This window comes from Typopeltis vanoorti, chromosome 1, assembly GCF_054136105.1.
Source record: "Typopeltis vanoorti isolate ZY-2024b chromosome 1, IOZ_Tvanoo_1.0, whole genome shotgun sequence".
In the NCBI taxonomy this organism is placed as follows: Eukaryota; Metazoa; Arthropoda; class Arachnida; order Uropygi; family Thelyphonidae; genus Typopeltis; species Typopeltis vanoorti.
This window is the reverse complement of record NC_143549.1, coordinates 140,572,870-140,593,409: the sequence shown is the minus strand read 5'-3', so window position 1 is coordinate 140,593,409 and position 20,540 is coordinate 140,572,870. Positions and strand designations below refer to the sequence as shown.

Sequence of the window (20,540 nt, the reverse complement as noted above, 5' to 3'; positions counted from 1 at the left end):
AGTCAGACAAGGATTTACTGATATGGCTCCGTCATAACTTGTATCGGTAACTCAGCAGCTTGGAATGAAAACATTTACGGCAAGTACAGAGCTTGTTTTAGAATCTTCGAGTATGAAAACAGATGGACTGAAACGAGTAACGATGACAAATATAGTCAATAAGTGTTCACCAACTAGCTATTATGCAAGAATGGCAATCGAAAAAAGTATGCATCGTATTTAAAAATGGAATTATTAATTGAAGAATATATTTCACCATCAATGATACAATTTTAGGAGAAATACTGAAACCACAGCAGTTCGTACAGAAATCTTCAGTATTAGCGCACGCACACAAAATCACTTAACATTTATTTAAATGTTTTCGTAATGCACATATATATATATTTTTAAATTGACACATGAAAAATAAATATTGAAAATTTTGCGAATAAACTGTTTTAATTCACTAACTGTAATATTTTATTTAAATACTACTTAGAGGTTTCTCTTTAAGACCGCGATCTTTTTCTTTGCCCTTATATTTCCTACACACTACCAACCCTGATATCTCACAACTGTGCACGTGAAATGCTCAAACACAATCCTAACTTGAACAAAAATGGTCTAACCATGCCAAGAATGTGGAGGACCCATTTGCAATCATTATAGCAACCAGAACAAGCCAAAGAAAAAATCTCAATACAAGACGGTTTTTTTTTTTTAAACATTCAATAGTAACCTGAACTGTACAAGTCCAGAAGAAAATCTTAGTATAGCAACCTGAACTGTACAAATCCAAAAGAAAATCTTAGTACGGGTGGACTTTAATTTAGTAGGGTTTAGTAGCATGGTTTATTGTAGTTTTTTTTTTTACCACTAGAGGTCAGGCTAAGTAAAAGATCAATTAAAAGCGTATATTCAATTTACCATTGTAGAGTGCAAGAGCATATATGCATGTATCTTTCTGATGATGACCTCAATACAGGGGTAGAAATCAATTGTTATTTTATTAATAATAACTAAATTAATCATTTTAACAGGTGTTTTGTGTCCCTAAATTCGCAAATATGAACGCTGATCACCATGTAATCTCAAAAGAAAGAAAAAACAATATCAAAATTAGATAATACTCATTAGTTATACTTTTACCAAAAAAAAGAAACTAATAAAGAAAATTTTATTTTTTTTTTGTTAGGCAAATTTTATTAAAATTTAATTTCTTGCTTCATTATATTAGCACAGGGCCAAACTAAGCACAATCAGCTTAAGGTCAGCCCTCGAATTAACCAGCTATCCATAACCATCCCAAATCCTTTACACGCTGCATTTCATCTCCTTTGATCCAAAGTGCAAAACTTGACATTATTGTAAAATGAAATCAAATTACTAAAGGAAGATTATTTTTAAACAAATCTAAGTTGACTTTCAGAGAGCATTCATCTCCTGTCAACTACATTTTGCTAATCCATCTAACTTCCGCAAAGCCTTCACTACCATCTCAAAACTAAAGACGGAAAGTTATACAGTGGGTGTCCTCCCGTGACGAGTCTTCGGACTCCTTGGAGGTGTCACTAAAATAATAAATAATAAGACTGGTCAGTAATTAGATACCTCGGTGTTAAAACCCCCTAAATTTATGTAATGGTACTAGATTTTCTTCTTTCCATCACTCCAGGATCTTTCCTGTTCCTCACCGAATAACCAAGTTGCAGACACTGTTAGCACTTCAGCAAATTCTCTTAAAATATTTGGTGGTCAGAACCAGTTTTGTTTGTGGCAAAAAACTCTCCTTTTTTTGTTGACTTTTGCATTTTTTTAAAATTCAAAATCGAAAAAAAAAAAAAAATAAAATAAAACAGATAATTAGTATTTCATGAAATAAAAAACGTTTCTACTAATATAGTCATTTTTATTTTAATATAATCACAATCACAAAATTATAATATTGATTTTTTTTGTTTTGTATATTAATGGAAGGACGCTCCTGTAAATGCACCACCCCAAACATGATAGGTCCAATCCTGTTCCTTTAAATGTTTGCCTCAATATAGCAGCTATTTCCACTAGTATGAAATACATTTAATAGTCAATATTTCTACTGTATCTTCTGCCTTGTTCACCTTGCAACCATCCATTATTCCATAGTTATTTTTTCTTTAATTATGCATAATTAAAGAACTTTTTAGGCTTTTGCTTGCCTTGCAATGCCACTTCTTTCATGTTCTAATTTCTTACCACAGTTTTCACTTTCCTAGCTTGTAATTGATATCAATCATGGAATTGACCGCCTTCTTGTTTATATATAGACCTCCTCCAAAACATTTTCTTCTTCTGCAATGCTATCGAATTCTATTCCTTCAGCAACTTACACATATTCTATTTATGCTCCTAACTCTCCGAACACATTCTGGCATCCCTGCTTTCAACTAAATCTTTAACAATTTCCAAGCACTATTAACTTCCTTCCAAACATGTTTCTATTGTCAGCACACATTCCAAAGCTGATGCGCAGTCCTTCATAATCCCTTACTCTGTAATCTTACATATTCTGTCCTGATAGTAGGAAGTATGTGACCTCTTATGTTAGTACGATGATCACTCTCACCAACTGAAGTTAGCATAGAGACTTTTTTTTCATTTTCACATCTTAACAATCACAATGGCTAGCACTTACCACATGTGTTAATGGTGATGAAATAATTCAAGAAATTAATTTTTTCCACTGACTGGAAAACCAATGTACCATTTCCTGTCCTCAATCAATATTCTGATAATTAAAGTTACAAAATCGATTTTATTTACCAATTTCATTCTACCCCACTCTGTTCATAATCTACCAATGTGAATTTCATATGTGCCAGACAGAGGAATTATCATCTTAGCCAACATGTGGATGAAACAAAGCAAAATTTAGATGGGAATGGATGACAAACCAGAGGTAATTTTGAAAGAAGCATATCCACTGCCATGTTGATGACAGAGATGGTAGGTAGCTAGGAAGGAAGAGTCATTCAAAAAAGGAAATTATGAAAAACTATAAAATGATAAGATGAGTAATCATTAAAATGTCTAGGATCAAAGACACAGTGATTGGAGATTGGTTAAAACACTTAGAAAAATGGGTAACTTTATACTGATCTCCATGAATTCTCAGTCTTTGGCCCTTCTAGTTTATCATGCCATTGTGAATGAAGCAACATCATGAACAAAATCAATGAAGCAAAAATGAACTTCAAATGAGCAGTGAAATTAAGCAGATGATAATGAGTCAAGCATAAGCTGATATAGTGATTAGATCCACAAAGAGTATAAGATGCAGGCTACAAAATTGAAAAGCATGGCAAGATGAGGAAAAGTACAGTTTGAGAGGAAATTTGGCAGTCAGACCAAAGGAAATCTAAGAAAATTCTTTTAATGGCATGATCATGGAAGGTTACACATTTCAGTGATAATAAAGTGACCACTTCAGAGAACAGAGCATTCTTTAACACTATTTTATACTGATTAGGGGATGAGAAAGAAATGATATGCAAATTCCAAAGCAGAGGGATACTAGAGGGACTAGAAGTATATGAACTCAAAATGTATAAAGTGTTCAGTGGGTTGGTATCAATAAGGCTTGATAATATATTGCTGCATATTTTTAGGGAACGTTTCAAGAAAGTGACCTTACATAATCTGATTGTATGAGAGTATTTCACAAAACAGGTTGTTGCTGTTTAAGGTTTATGGTCAAAACACTAAAGCTATGAGGTCAGTTTATAATGTCTGAAAACTGTGTGTTCTTACAGTCATTGTTCGCAGGATGAAAAAAAATCACACAAAACAGGATTCACAAGCAGTGGAAATCACATGTTTGTAAGAACAGTGTCAAAACAGGAATTTCCAATTATAGACTAGTTGCCATACCTGCAGTTATAGTTAAGGTATTGGAGAGAATGGTTACACATAGAATACAAATAGCAAAGTCTGACTTGAGCAGTCAATCTGAATTTTATGGTGAAGTGATAAATGTGCTGAATCAGGGAGACTTGTATGCATTTTTTTTTTGGAACTTTGTGTAAGCATTTTATAGATTGTCTTATCACATATTTAGTGTACAATTTGAAGGAGATAGGAATGAATAATAGCAAAGGCAAATAATAGAGGATTAGCTGTTTAATAGTAACAAGTTGTGTGTAGAAGTCAAGCAGTGTCATAACCAAGGAAGGTTTTTATTTTATTCGTGTGGGCGTTCATCCCCCCCCCCCATCCTTGACCGCCACTTAGGACTGGTCGAGCCTTCCTAATGAGAGATTAAGTATGTATTTTTTGACTGTAGCAGAACACACACTGTTCACAGGGGCTGGTTTGTCTGTTCTGAGGGACAAAAAACCTGAGTTTCCAGGTGAAAAATCTCTGTACCACCGTATGAGACTGGCTAACTCACCATTAATTGAAAGAGACCAGATAAAGGTTCCTCACATCATGAATGGGAATCAAACCCAGGTATTTCCGATCAAAGGGCTTCATCTATACCGAATGAGCTACAGAGGCTCACAAAGGAAGGTAAACTAGTACACACTAACCTATATATGATGATATCTTTGGACTTTGCAAAGGCATCTGATGGATTGTCTCAGAATATATTAGCGCAGACGTTGAGGGAGATTGGGATGAATAAGAGGAGCAGTGACACAGTGTAGTATAGACATAATCAATTAAACTCTCTAACAGTAATGTGTGTGTGTGTGTAACTACTCTGGTAGGAAGACTTATACATTGGCTATTCATAATTATTTTTCAGGAAATTATAACATATACTAAATATTAATGATAATAACTTTAATACTTCTGATATTTCAGCAATGAGCACTGGGCAAATGAGGTTGAAGAAAGGCAACCAAAGTCAGGCCTAGAGTTGTAAATGGCACCCCATAAACTGGGTAGTCTTGGCCATTGGACTGAGTATCTGAGAATGAGTGATTCCCAAATTTGAGGAATAGTCTCTCATATTTGTATTTGTTACAGTGCAACAGAGTGGCCTTCTTCCAGCATATCCTGTGGTGGGGTGTACAAAGCATGGTCAGCAAGTCCAGAGTGGCTGTAATGGTGGGACCGGATGTAGTACACACATGTTCAAAATTCTGGTAGTGGCTGTCCTACTTGTTTGGTCATAGTAGGACAGTTTGCAGCTGCAAGGGATAGGTCTAGGGAATGTGGCTAGTCTTTGGTGGAGTGGATAAGGGATGCCAATTTTTTGTGTGGTCTGTAAGTGGTTGCTGTATTTCCTCAAGATTTTTGTTAATTTTTCGGATGTGCTCCAGATATATGGAATGGTAATACATTTTGTGTAATCTCTGCTCTGAAGGAGGAATTGCAGTTACATGGTTTTAATATTTTGTGGATTTTTTTAGGGGCTGTAGTCATTGGCTAGATATGATCAGGGAGGAATCTGTTAATGTTTTTTGTATTGATGGTGGCATAGTCAATGGAGAAAATAGTCCAGGGAAGGTTGTTTGAAAGAACAGAGGTAAATAGAATGAAAGAGAAGGATGAGAAGTGGGTTCAAAGGTTTTGGAGTTGAACACTGTATGATGTTAACTAGCAGCTGCTTTTGTTTTTGCATGGTTAGAGGAAAGTAGAGGAATCACAATGGGCAGATTGGCAGAAGGGCACCCATGAAAACACCTATAAAAAAAAAAAAGAGCATCTATTAGAGTGAGGAGTCAACCAATTAAAACTAGATAGAATCAGGCACATTTTTAGGATGTTTTCTTACTTTTCAAACATTCTTTGAGCATCTCACATTTATTTAAAATGTGAAATGTTTTAAGGTTGGGCAATTCCAATATAGTGTTAAAAATTATGTGGGGAAGTAGTGTTCTGAATGGAAGAGGATACCGAGTTTTTTTGTAGCCTGAAGAAGCTATGGATGTGATGTGTTTTGCCGAGATTTGCTAAATGTGAAAGTCCACATAAGAAATAAGAATATAATAAAAATAATGTGGCAGGGGAAGGTGAACTAAAAATAGTTCTTCCAAGAGATAAGAAAGGATTGTATTTTGGTAACATTGAAGCTCACTCAATTATCCTCACCCCCACTGGAAAATGGGGAAAAGATTTGTTTTTTTAAGACATTGCTTATAGAAAGTTGGAAGACCTACAAAGTTGGATCATTTGAGCACTATATGGTTTGTCAAAGGAAGAAGAAGAAGTTGAGAGTGTTCTGTTGTTTCAAGGATACTTGCGACATAAGACTGAATGATATAATCATGTAATTTGCTATTTCCAGACCAAAATATTTGGTTAAATAAATATCTTTCTTGTGATTATGTGATTATATTGTTGAGAGTGTTCTGTTATCAGTAAGGATAGGATTTGATGTTAGTAACAGGCCAATAATGAAAAGTATGGAGTCATGGAAAAAGCATCTGATGAGAGGAAACCATTAATCATAGCAAGCACAGCCTACTGTATTTTGATAACATTGTATTTTATGGTCCAGAACCATAAAACAGTAACCAGATCCTAAAAAACTTGAATGCCCTGTGCACTTTGTGCAGTAGCAATATGGTTCCACTATGAAAAACATATTTTTTTTTTGGGGGGGAGGGACTGAATATTCAATTTTTCAATAACCTAGACTGACAGACAAACATTGCTGTTGGTTGGAGAGTGCAGATATTAACTACTTAGCCCACCATGTTATCTAGTTAAGAATAAACTTGGAGCACCATTTCCTAAAATGTGCTGTAACCATCAATACTACATTGTAGCCTACCACAAATCCTGATAATTTGAATGATATTTCTCTGAAATGCAGTAAATATTGAAGGACCACCAATTAACAAATACACTGTATAAATAAAAGCACAACAAATATCACAGAAAAGGAAGAATAGCCTTTATGTAATTTTTTTTTTTTTAGATATAAAACTGTACAGAAAATGAGTCAATTATACATAAGAAAAGAAATGACACTTCTAAAAAAAAAAAAAAAAACTAAACATTTAATTCTTTCTTCTTCTGTTTCATGTTAGGATTATTACTACACTGTTGCCATTTTTCAATAATTTAGGAAGGAAATGGAGCTCTTGATATCTGTGTTTCGCTATTAAGTTCTTGGTCCAATATACATAAATGCTTCCACAGATTTAATCTTCACTCAATAAATCTTCATCTAAACTTACTTCCTAAAAAATATAAATGTTTAAATAATTATTAATATGAAATTTTTATACTGCTTTAAAGGACACTTATAACAAGGTTCAATTTTTTCTATATAAAAATTCAAAGGACAATGCTATTTCATTAAATAAAATTACTAAAAAAAAAGCATGTAACCATAGCAAATGGCAGAATATTGAATTAAATTTTAATCTGATCTCACCTTTTGTTAGACTTATGGCCTATCATGGGCAAGTAACTTGGCTTTCTGCAAAACTTGCTACTGTATGTTATAGGACAGTGGTGTTCAACCATTTTTACTACACGAGCTACTTTTCTATAAAAAGTTATTCCGCGATCTACTCTCTTATATAGATCACGTTCCCCCAACCTGATATCTGATTATGCACAAATAAACAACTAATAAAAAAATACAAAACTAAAAACTTTGTGTATATTTAAAAATTTATTTATCACTTTTAATTATTTTAATACAATAAAAAACAAATATATTGGAATAAAATATTTATTTCTCTATTTTGGAAAACCAAAATTAGAAAAAACAATAGATTGATTACAGACTCACAAGTTACAGGAAATGCTGGTTGATTAAAAAAAAAAAAAGTTAATGTGAAATTTGGCATTGTTTGGACCTCGCAATATTTTCAAGAGTCAAGTTGATATGAAGAAGTGGCCAATCGCAGACAATCATCCAAACTATTTGGTTTCTTAATTGATTTTTTATGACGGTCATATTTGAAAAAGCAGATTCTGACAAGTATGTCAATCCGAAACACGACAGAATTTATTGCGCAATATCAGTTAATATTGGGAATTTTTCATGTGCATACTTCCAAATGACTTCATTGTTTATTGATTTTAAATGCAAACTATTCTGAATGTTTATTATCTCAAGTTCAGCTTCAGCTTGGTTTATAGCAAACGGCCCACTAATTTTATTTGAAATTTCTGTGATGTTCAAGTTTTCTTGAAATGGATTATTGATAAAAGATACAATCATTTCAGTTTTATTAAAATCTTTAAATCTTAAATTTATTTCTTCAACTAATTCTATTTCACGAATAAACTATTTTAAATCATAGCGAAGCATTTCTTGATTTTGTTCAAAAAATTTTAATAAATATGGGAGATGTCTAAATTCACAATCATTTATATTTTTCTTTAATAAAAGCAAGTATTGTTGGAAAGTTTTTATTGAACTTAACATGTCAATTAAATTTTCATCTCTACCTTGTAACTCTAAATTTAAATTGCTTAATTTCATACAGAAATCTACTAAAAATCATAAGTGTAATAACCATCTTTTATCACTCAATTGTGGATAAATATCTCCTTTTTCATCAAGAAAAAATTTTATATCATTAATTAATACAAGAAATCTTTCTGAAAATTGACTTCTGCTAAGCCAGCAAACATTATTGTATAACAGAAGTTCCCTATCATCATCTGCCTGTAATTTAAATAACCGCCATTGCAGGGCTTTTCTTCGAACAGAATTTACAATTTTAAATGTAATATCCAAAACATCTTTTGTGTTTAATCTTTTACTACACAGTACTTGTTGGTGAATAATACAGTAGTATGTTAAAAAATCTGGATATTTGTCATCGTTTTTACATAATGAAATGAAGCTTGATTTATTACCTATCGTTGCAGGAGCACCATCAGTAGTAATAGACACAAGTTTAAAACACAGAAGTTTGTGTTGTTTCACAAATTCATCAAATGCCGAAAAAATGTCTTCCCCTAGTCCGTTCCAATAATGGTATAATTTTCAAAAGTTCTTCTTTTCTTGAATAATCTTGAAATACCATGCGAATATATACCATTAATTGAGCAATATCAGTGAAGTCGTTTGATTCATCAAATTGTAATGAAAACGCAACACACTGGTGAATGTCTGACATCAACCTGGCCTGGAAACTTTTCTCCGGCAATTGGAACTCTTCCTTTCGGCAATTTGAAACCATGTCTGCAGCCTAGAAGTAGTCTCTCTCTCTCTAGCGATGTCTCGAACCGAGAAGCTCCTTTCTGGAAGTGGGAACTCCTCTCTCAAGCAACGTGAATCTGGGCAGTCTCCTGACGGCTACTCTGGACCGGGCAACAGGTAGTGAGAATCAGATAAATTTGCTTTTAAGAGAAGGTGACAGCTGGTAAGTTTGCTTAATGAGAAGATGGTAATTAGCCACTAAACCTTTCATAGGAATTCTCACATTCAGTGGCACTACAGGATAATGGAATGCCAATGGCAGTTCAACTTATTTATGAGGTTTATCCAACTAAGTAAAATATCCCAAATTACCCATGATGCAAATAGTTCAATGATATAGGAGGGGAAAAAATAAAAAAATCATGAGACAAATATTCTAGTCTCCATGCTATCAGAAGAAGCAAATCTTAAATCTAATTTTTGATTTGCGAACTTTGGTTGTTGTTGTTGTTGTTGTCGTTGTGTGGAATTTCCCCAATTTTTCCTCATCCGTTGCTTAGGATTGGTCGAGCTCTCCCAATGAGGGATTTTTTATTTTTTTTTTAAGCATGCATTTTTTGACTGTAGATCAGTGTGTGTTCACAGGCCAGTTTGCCTGTTCTGAGGGACGAAAAACTAGAGTTTCTGAGTGAAAAAACCTACCTCCGTGTGAAACTGGTTAATCCACGTTTAGTCAAAAGACACCAGATAAAGGTTCCTAACTTCATGGATGGGAATCGAACCTAGGTCTTTCTGACCAAAGGGCTTTGTCTACACCGACTGAGCTACGGAGGCTCCTGTGAACTTTGGTGATCTGTAAGAGAGATATTTTGGACAAGAATTTGATAAATTCTATAAGTATGATTGGAAAAAGAATCAGCATTCAGCATCAAAAGAAATTTGATTTGTACACATTTGACAGATCATAGCCAATGGGAGGTGTAGCATGATGCATCCTGTTAATAACCATTGCTTGTTTAACACAGTAATATTATCTATGAGTTTATTATAGTTTATCTATGAGTTTAATACAGAGAAATCTCAGCACAATTTAAGTTTTGACCTCTGCTGAGACTTCTGCTAAGTTTTTTAAGCTGGTCCCATGTTCTTTATTTATGGAAAACCAATAGGTATCACATTACGGTATTAAAGCAGTTGGGTGGGAGGTAAATTTTATTGTCTGGTGTGAGACCACTTCCCCAATTACTGGAGGCCTACAGTGGCTTGAAAAAATTCCACGTTTGATTTCCAGAGCAGGGTTTCTGAACTATATAAAAATAAATTTTAAAAAATTACCAAAATATATATAAAATTGACAAAAATGGCAAAAAAAAAAAAAAAAATTCTTAGCCCAACCACGATAAAAAATGTACTATAGGTTTATAATAATCTTTCATGGGTGGAAACCACACACACACACACAAAAAAAAATTGTACTTTCATAATATGATACAAATCAAGAAATATGGGTATATTACACTGTGCAAAAAGCACATTTTTCATATCAACCCAATACGGGAGAGACTGCAAAACCTACAACACATTGGTGCTGTGTGTGCGGGTAAATGGTTAAAGAGAAAGAAGGCAGCTGCTGAATTGTTTCTTGAAGTTGGAGATTGCCTATGAAAATACCTATTGAAGAGTCAAAATGTAGAATCTGAACATTACTGAGAAAGTGACTAGAGTGAATCAGTAAGAGAGATTAATCATCAATTAATCAGACTGCCTTCATATTGGATAGCAATGAGTATTTTTGAGGAAGATTCTGGAAACAGCATTCCAGGGTTGGGCAATTAGGGATTTATAGTGTTAGTAGGACTAAGAAATAGTATCTTGAAAAAGATACTATTTCTTAGTCCTACTAACAGAAAAGGATAAAGGTATAAGTCATCCCAAGAACAGAAATCTATTCTATTTGAAGATCTGAGTATTATCAAAAGATAAAAGGGAAACGAAGTGAGATTTTTCTTGTGAGAAATAAGGACTGTGTGTGGTAGTGATGAAATTCCCAAAGTTGTCCTGATACTACTGATGAATACAAGGAGATCTATGTTTGAAGGCATTGGTTATGGAAGAGATTTCTGAAGTGTAGAAGATTTGAGTTTTACACAGTTTGTCTGATGAGGTGCATTGTCATTTAAAAAAAAAAAAACAAGAATTGGATTTGAGGTTAATGAGAGAGAGAGAGAGAGAGAGAGAGAGAGAGAGAGATGATAATTGTATATATAACAAGAAGAGCACTTTCTAAGTACTGTTGCCAATTGGAGTACCAGCATTGGCGGGAACACATAAAAAGAAGAAACTGGTATAAGCAGACATAAGATGACACTTTGTTAAGTAGGTCTCTATACCTGATGTGATCAAATGCCCTGGAATTTATCAAAAGTAACTATGAGTTTCTTCAAACTTTTTACATAGTTCGTATCCAAAGGTGAGTAATGTTGGCTAGGAGAGCTGCTGTGAAACGCAGGGATCAGAAATCATATGATCGTTAATTAATTAATTGGCAGGCCCAGAGATGGTCAGTTAGTTATTGATGACCTCTTCAGTAATTTGAGCAAACTAAGGTGAAGAAAATGGCATAATTTGGTAGCCAACTTTTGAGGAAGGAATATAGAATTATTTCCATGCTGTTGGATAGATGCCAAAGGAGTATGGAAGATTATAAACAAAAATAATACAAGTGAAAATTCAGGAACACAAATTTTGAGTACAACTGGTGTGAAGGTGGTATCATCAGTATCTGAACATTTGATGTTCCTGCTATTTATGGTTCTAATGTTTTCTGGGAAAAAGGCAGAAGAATGCATGCATATGCTATTCTAAGTATAGTAGATGACTGCTTTACTTTACTGAGAAATTGGACAATGGAACATTTATGCCTATCACTGCATGGAAGGTTCTGGTAGAAAAGAAGCAAATTTTTTGAGTCATTAGAGAGGGTAATTAATATATAAAGAAAAAGGAAAAGCTGGTTCTTGTTGAAGATCCACGTAGCTCTGTAGGAAATGAATCTCAGATAAACAGAAATGTTTTGGGAAAATGTTATGAGAAAAAAACAAAGGTAATGGTAAGTATTAGTACCTACTGGATTTCTGTTCAGGACAAATGATTAGTTTACATACATCGATGTGCATAATTCCCAATGAGAACATGCAAGTCTTATTGACTACTTATTGTTGGTGTAATGATATCCTTACACTAGATCAAAATATGATATTATCTAGGGGAATTTGAAAATAGGAAGTGATCACCAGTTACATCTGAGCAGGATAAAAATGAGCATCACATCGAGAGAGAGAGAGAGAGAGAGAAAAAAAAGAAAGTTTAAAAAGAATGAAAATCAAGCAACTTTCAACAGTATAGACAAATAAATATTACTATAAAAAAAAATGACAAGAAAATTAAGCATAGTGAATAACTATCAAAAATCTGAAGAAAATCAACTGATGAGGCATGTAGTCTTGCCTGTAAGAAGAAAAATCAGAACTTCATGGGTGGACCTCTTTTATTCTCACCTTTCTAGTCATATACTGAAAATTTTCTTGAGAATCTTCCTATCTGTAAAACCCTTTTAGTAATTTACATGTTTCTATCATATTCTCACTTCTCTGCACATCATCTAGACTTTGTAATCCACAAACCTTCAGTCTAACCTCAGAGAAAGTATTTCACAGAACACCCACCATTTTAGTTACTCCCCTCAATTTTCTCCACCACTTCCATATCCCTAAGAAACCAAGAAGACCAAATCTGTGCACAATGGTCTAATGTGGTTATATCAAAGCCTCAAAGAGAGACAATAATTTTTATATCCCAGCTTGTTGCTAATTAGTTAAATAAATTTAGTTAATTAGTATCTCCAGAAGCATGTTTTCTCCTACATCAATACTAGTAATCATCATGGACAGCTTTAGTTATCTGAACAATGACTGAGTAACATGAAATATCAGAAGAAAAATGAATTTGATGAGCTGCTGCAAGACAACTACTCAAGGAGAATGTGACAGAATGAATTCAATATCAAAGAGTGTCAGACTTAATTATAGTGTCAAGGAGAGTTCCAGTTAAAGAGATGTTCTGTTTCTGGCTGGTGACAATGTTCATGCTATACTGACCTGGGAAGTGGCTAAGTATATAGAGGTTCCATTCAGAAAAGATTACATGCTAAACTACAAAGCAAGAAATGACAACTGAGGAGAATAGGTTGAGTCCTATGGTATTGTGCTAGATGGAAAGAATATAGGCAGTTAATAGTGTCCTACAGATTAAAAAAAAAAAAAAGGGGGGGGAAGGTAGGAGTGAAATGTATATGCAATGTTATTAAGCAAGAAGTTCTTAAGATAATGTGGAAGGAATACCATGTATATAAGGAATTATAAGGCACAGGCAAGAAGAGTTAAAAGCATTGTATATAAAACTAAGCCTGAGTACAAAATGAAGAAACTGCAAGCTAAAGATAACAAAAAAGGAATCATTATGCTGCAAGTACAAGTAAAACAAAGAATGAATGTGAAATAATAACGTCACTCAATGCTGATGGTATGCAGGTGGTAGATACAGAAGAGACTGTTCAAAAGCGAGTGTGCATTTTGCTAAGAACTATTAACCCGGTGTGCTACATGGAGCTCAAAGCCACTTCTACAGTGAATAAAGAAGCTCAGGCATTATGAGGTGGCATTAGAGGTTTTACATAAACTAAATAAGAATTTGGCAATAGGACTGTTGGAATATCAACATGATTATGCCTTTGACCTACTGTAATGCGAGTCTTAGATGGGGAAGATTCTGCAAGAATGGAATGAATGTATGATAATCCCACTGTACAAAGGTGGTGAAAAGATTGATGTGTCTAACTGCTGACACATTTGTATCTCTCTGAGAGTGCTGGTAAGATTTTGGAAAGGGTAAGAGCCTACATACAATAATGGGTTGACAGAGAATCTATACTTTGCAATGAACAGTATGGATTTGCTAAGGAAAGACCATATAAGTTGCTCACATTTTATAATAATATTACAGGTGAGTTTGGCAAGGGGATTGGACACACCAGGGAAGGCTGTAACAGGATATGGGACTGGATTATAAACTATTAGCTTGGATAAAAAGATGGTTGACAGAGATATCAAAAAGTGGTGTATCAGAGAGCATGAATTTGCAAGATTTAAGGTGACCAGTGTACACCCAGGAATTGATTCCTGGTTCATTAGTTATTCAATCTTTACATTGATGACATTGGGAAGGATTTGACAGTTTTGACAAAACTGTTTACTGATGGTGCATAGATAGGCAGGGTAATCTGGAATGTAAATGATATGCCGCACTTGAAGAATTTTGAGTAAACTGGAATTGTGGCATGGGAAAACGACTATCAGTTCAATGTTAGTAAACGTAAAGTTATGTACTTTGGTGTGATGAGATATCAATGTTGTATTATATGGACAAGATTATGCTAGAAGAAACTGATCAGGCTAGGGATCTTGGAGTTTTAGTAAATAGGAAGTTGAAGTTCAAAGTCATGTAAGGATAAGGATTCACCACGACTACTGTGTGCAGATCTGGTCTGTTGGTTTCTTAGGTGATGCAGATACAGTGGAAGAGAGTGAAAAGATGAGCGGTAAAGATGATATCAAGGCTGTCAAATGTAGATTATGAAGACAGATTGAAAATTTGTGGACTGCAGACACCAGCAAACAGGATGAACAGGAAAAAGAGGGGTGATATGACAGAGATCTACAAACTTCTGAAAAGATGACACAGAATACCAGCAGATGTAGGAATTATCTGGTGGTGTTCTGCAGATGTGTGGAATACAATAAACCTAATTATCAATTTCCAGTTTCCAAAAATCAAACGATTCTTCTACTAATAATTCTTTTAAGTCTTAAGATTTCCAAGAGATTTTATCCTTGAAATAATATTACGACATTTCATTTGATATTATTTAAGTGTCAAGATTCTTGCAAAGCATTTTTTAAGAAAACAGAGAAGTACTGCTAAAGAAGATAAAGCTGTGGTCGCAAAATTTCCACAGTTATTTAAGAAATCTGGTTCGTCCATTAGTAAAGGAATATCTAGTCTATCAAGAATGCACGTGGTGGAGATGTCTGTTAATTCAGATAAACCAATTTTTGTAAGGCAGTATCACACACACCACTCAAGTATGCTGACAATTTTAAACAATTCATGCAGCAGTACTTGCAGGAAGGAATTATTCAACCTTCAAAAATCTTGTGGAATAATCCATTTCTTTTGACAAAGAAACCAAATGGAAAACTCAGAGAGTTGTTAACAAGGTTACTAGCCTGTAAATTACCTCTTTTCAATACAGAGGAATTATTGGTATCTCCTGAAAGAGCCTCTGTGTTTTCCAAACTAGATTTGGAGGAGGGCAGGCATTATTTTGCCTTTACAACACACCATGCACCAGATATGTATTAATCAGAATTTCCCAGGGTGCAAAATTCAGCTCAGTCCTTTCAGGATCTAATGAACATGATTTTATCTAATATACTGGGAAAAGGAATAATTTATTTTCAGAATGTCTTGATTATTTATTCATCTAATAGCCATTGCAATTATTAAAATCAATTATTTCAAAGTTGCATGAAGCAAATTAGCATTAAAATCTTCAAAGTGGCAGTTATTCTTGAATGAAGATTTGTATCTTGGTCATATTATAGATTGAAATGGAATAAGACTTGATGAGAGAAATATCTGCCCTTAATTCATTTAATACTTCTAAGATGGGTAAACAACTGAGGAGTTTTGTTGGACAATAAGTTTCTAATCGTATACTTATCCCAAATTGCTCTGCATATCTTACCCTTCTCACAAAAGAGGGAGCGAGATTTAAATGGGATGGATTAAAGAGCAGATGGGTTTTTGAACAATAAATGCAAGATCTCATAAATCATCTTGTTTTAGCTCACTCAAGGCTGGGAGAAACATTCTACATCTCAGCCAATTGATTGTATTGCTGCAAATATTTAACAAAAGGGAACTGAAGGACTAAGACACATAGTTTCAGAGTTGGCTCAGAATTTAACTACTCAGTGATTGAGAAAGAGGCTATGGCAATTATTTTTCTCCACTAAGGAAACTTAAAGACCACTTTATATGGTAACCTTACTCTCAAGATCACATATTAAAGAAAGTGTCTGATGAAAAGGAGAGAGAACTTCAAAAGCAAAAATGGTAACATGTTGCCCCAGTTTCTGAACACTAGGAAAAATTTGAGTGAATGGAGTATAGAAAAGATAATTTTATCTCAAAAAGAAGATCGTTTTTGGAGATATTTATACATCACTAAATTAAGGGAGTGAAGCAAATAAAAACTTATCTGAGAACCTCAGAAGTTCATTAATGATTTGGGTATACTAAGAAAGAAGAATCTAGTAGTTTATAATCCTAAAATAATAGCTCCAAGCAATACTTTACCAATACCATTTTTTTCTTATCTTAGCAGGAAAAAAAAAAAAAAAAATTGGAGGTCATAATTTAAGATCATCTCCCGAAAGAAAGACATTCTTTTTTATGACAAAAATAAGGAAAACAAGGAGTCATTTTAAGAGGGATTTGTTACTCTTGAGAGAGAGCCTACTGCAGAGTATCTGAATTTCATTCTGACATACCATATTTTGTGTTTTGCTAAATTAGTTTACTAACATATTTTAATCTCATATTTAAAAAAATTGGAAAGCAATAGATATAATTACATGTATAAGCATGTTAATCCCCCCCCCCACACACATACATCACTACCATTTACAATAATTTAATAATGCAGTTTTTTAATACTATGTTGTGTTAAATTATATAATGATAAATTAAATTTATCATTATATCATTACATCACTAAAATATATCTAATATTATTATTTTTTTTAAACAAAATATGTATATAAATTTATATAATCTTTTTACTGCAACCACCAGGTTTGTACTATGAGTATTATTGGTTTCTTTCCATTGTCTAAATTTATTCATTTTAAAGGCATAACAGCACCCCCCCCACCCTAGGCTTAACACAAATGTCATTCATTACATTCACTTATCTTAATTACAGAAAAATAAGGCAAGAAAACTGTAATATAAAGAAAACAAACTTTGTTTATTTAATATACGAGGGAGGGGGTCTGAAAAGTTCTGATAAACGCCTAGAACAAAAACGATATTAAAGCAATCGATATGACCACAAGAAAGAACATATCTTAAAACCGTTTAACCCCCATGCTCCATCAAATTAATAATTTGTTCTTTTTCTTTTAGGATATATATATATATATATATATATATATATATATAAGGAGAAATAAAATTAATTCACTTTTGTTCTAGGTGTTTATCAGAACTTTCCAGACCCACCTCATCCATAAAAATTAGTTTGATTTTTTAAAACAATTATCTAAAAATCAAGATAAAATTATTAAAAATATTTACACCAAAATTTGATTTAAAAAAACTTTATAAAAGATACACTTCCTCTCTCATTCACACACACAAATTGAGTTTAACTTTCAAGTTTGGGTAACAAACAAAAGAATTTTTGTTTGTTGAATGCTATCAATGCTAAACATGAAGATATCTTGATTAGCAGGATACTGCTCGAATATAACATCCTATATATGGTATTTAGCAGGATCTCACCTGTTTTAGTGCTTTGTCTCAGTAATGCCAATTATGTCCATCAATTCTGCTGATTCTGAGTTTGTTCCAAATGCTGACTCTTCACTGTTTGTTCTGGTTCCCTTGGTTACCTAACAAAAACAGGAGCTAATACCGAATACAAATTAGTTGCTAAGTCTCAAATTGCCAGTGTCTATTCTTCAGTATCCAGTAACACCCACTAATAGGACACACCACATGAACATGAGGACTAGACACCAGGTCAGAAGTCTTGTTAGGTTCTCTGACCTGGTGTCTAGCTTCAACTTTAATAGGACACATCACATGAACATGAGGACTAGACACCAGGTCAGAAGTCTTGTTAGGTTCTCTGCAATCCATGGTGGGGATCTCCTCCCAGTTATCAACCCTGAAACGGCCCCACTAAGATATATGTGTTCTAGATCTGATTAAATTATGGAACTGCGTCCATTCTTGAGATCTAATGGCACAACTTGGTACATTCAACATCAAGAAATATGCTGTGGTAATACTTTTCTTAATTATGGCTACTGAAGATGCATAGAAACATTATCGTCAATGAATTAGTATCATCATTATCATCAATATTATCACCAGAGGACTAGTTCTCATATAACATGTATATTTTGTATTTGAGAAGGAAAATAAATGCATAGTTGTATTTCATATTGGCATTATAATATCAATATGCAATACAACTATGCACTTTTTTTTCCTTAATTGTGATTGATTTTTGTCAACTGTATTTGACCAGCTTCTTTCTACTTAGGACATGTATTTAATAATGTATCAGTTAAACACTAATTTTTCCAGTTAAATTTCAGCTTTAAATGGCGTTGGTGTAGATGATGATTGTAGTTGGTTGGTGAATTGAGTGGCAGAGTAAGTACCCTCTCTCGATGAGTCACTGAACTTCCTGGAGGTGTCATGAAATAATAACGTAATAATAATAAATCTGGTTTCCTTTTCTACTGCATTCTGGGAAATGATTTTGGCAATCCTGCCAAAATCATTTCCCAGAATGTTGAGGTGAATAGAATTATAGATGAAGTGACTACGGCACCTGTTTTCCAGGATGAAAAACTCAAAATTTTCATCTTGCATCTGCAAACTCTGCTCTATGCTTGAAAAGTGCCATGCTTTAGATCAGTGGTTCTCAAACTTATTTGGCTTACTGCCCCTATTCCAAAAAGAATTTATTCAGCACCCTTTCCTGGAAACTACTTTCTAAGACCTGACCAGCTCTACCTGATACATATAAAAGAAAATCTTATGAAAATCAGATCAACAGTTCAAGTTTTAAGCAAACAAACAGATAGATACAGAAAAAAAATTGCATTTTATTATGTATCTAATAGAGATTTTTGAAGTTTGGAAATAAAACACCTTGGAAGTGAAAATTTAAAACTATTTATTGAAATCAACAAAAGAAACATAAATTGCACGTAAACATAGGACAAGTTGGAGCTGAAAATTTAATAACACTATTAAAATTAAGAAAACAAACATAAATTGCACATCAAATAGTAAATAATGATCAGTAATATTAAAAACAATCCTAACGAGAAGGATGAGCCTGGTGTGTTGCTACCAATTTATTTGGCTCTATATTTGTCGGCAGCATTTTCTTAAATCACTGTGATCAGTTATTTGCAGTCAGTTTCTTTTTTTTTTTTTTAGTTAAAAGATTTGTGAACACACTGAATCCACATCCCACTAAATATGATGATTGAAATGAGATTAAAACTTTTTTTTACTACAGATGTATTACACTGTACACTGTGTGATTCATCACACAGTATACAGTGAATACATTTGGCACCACCTCTTTGAAATATGCAATAAAACTGAGATAGCACCCTATCGTTGGAGCACCATCAGTAGCAATGGACAAGATATTATTCAGAGAGATTTCTTTTTCTTTAAAAAACTCTTCCAATGCATGAAATATCGATTCTCCTTTAGTGTCAGTTAGCAAATAATAATCCTTGGCAAATTTTTTTCTTATTTTATGTATCATACATATGCCAAAAGTAAGGCTTCATTTCCTGGTAAAGTAGACTCATCGAGTTGTATATAGAGCTGGGTTGTTTTTAAATACTCACATAATGAGTCTTCAACATCCTGAGCCATTTCATAAAGTCTTCGTTGCATTGTATTATTGCCCAAAGGAATTTTCTCAATAATATCAGAGGCTGGCAGGATTAGATTTTCAGCAACATTATGCAGTTTTCCCGATTTAGCAATCAGTAAGGAAATGTTATAAGAGGCACGCAACCCATCACCATCTAGTTTGGATGCTGCTGAAAACATACCTGCCAATGTTAGTTGTTTCAAACTTTTTTCTTTAAGTGCTTGAAAATATGATAAATCCTTATCTTTTTTATCAGTATGAACTTCTGTCAAATGTTCTTCTAGTCTTGAAGGCTTCATGGATTCATTTGAAAAAAAAAAAAAACGTTTTGGCAAATCAGGCACATTGGTAATGTTTTGTTTGTAGGCAACTGAATAAAGCCATATTTCAAATATTCAATATTATATTGTCTACATTTCTTCATGGGTTCAGCCATGACATTATCTGTAAAAAAAAGCTAAATTTACAAAATTGCTAGAATGCAATTTCTCACGTACCTAAACCAAATTATTGTTACAAGAAAAGGTATAAAAATACTAATGTGAAACCTACTGTTTTATTGGAACAATAATAATTTGCTTTGTGTGTGTAATCTGCGTAAGTAAGGTATCGACAAGGTATTGAATATGCACTAAA

At 33.5% G+C, this 20,540-nt stretch overlaps 1 protein-coding gene across 1 annotated transcript in view; it reads right to left on the bottom strand.

Annotated features, from left to right (window-relative positions):
- Positions 1–6,844: 6,844 nt before the first annotated feature.
- beta'COP (coatomer subunit beta') overlaps positions 6,845–20,540 on the bottom strand; it is a 293,541-nt gene continuing 279,845 nt past the window's right edge. The window contains exon 21 of the mRNA XM_090394070.1: positions 6,845–7,157. Within this exon, the coding sequence (XP_090250196.1) occupies positions 7,119–7,157 (39 nt within the window). The 3' untranslated portion in view covers positions 6,845–7,118. The remainder of the gene's footprint in view (positions 7,158–20,540) is intronic.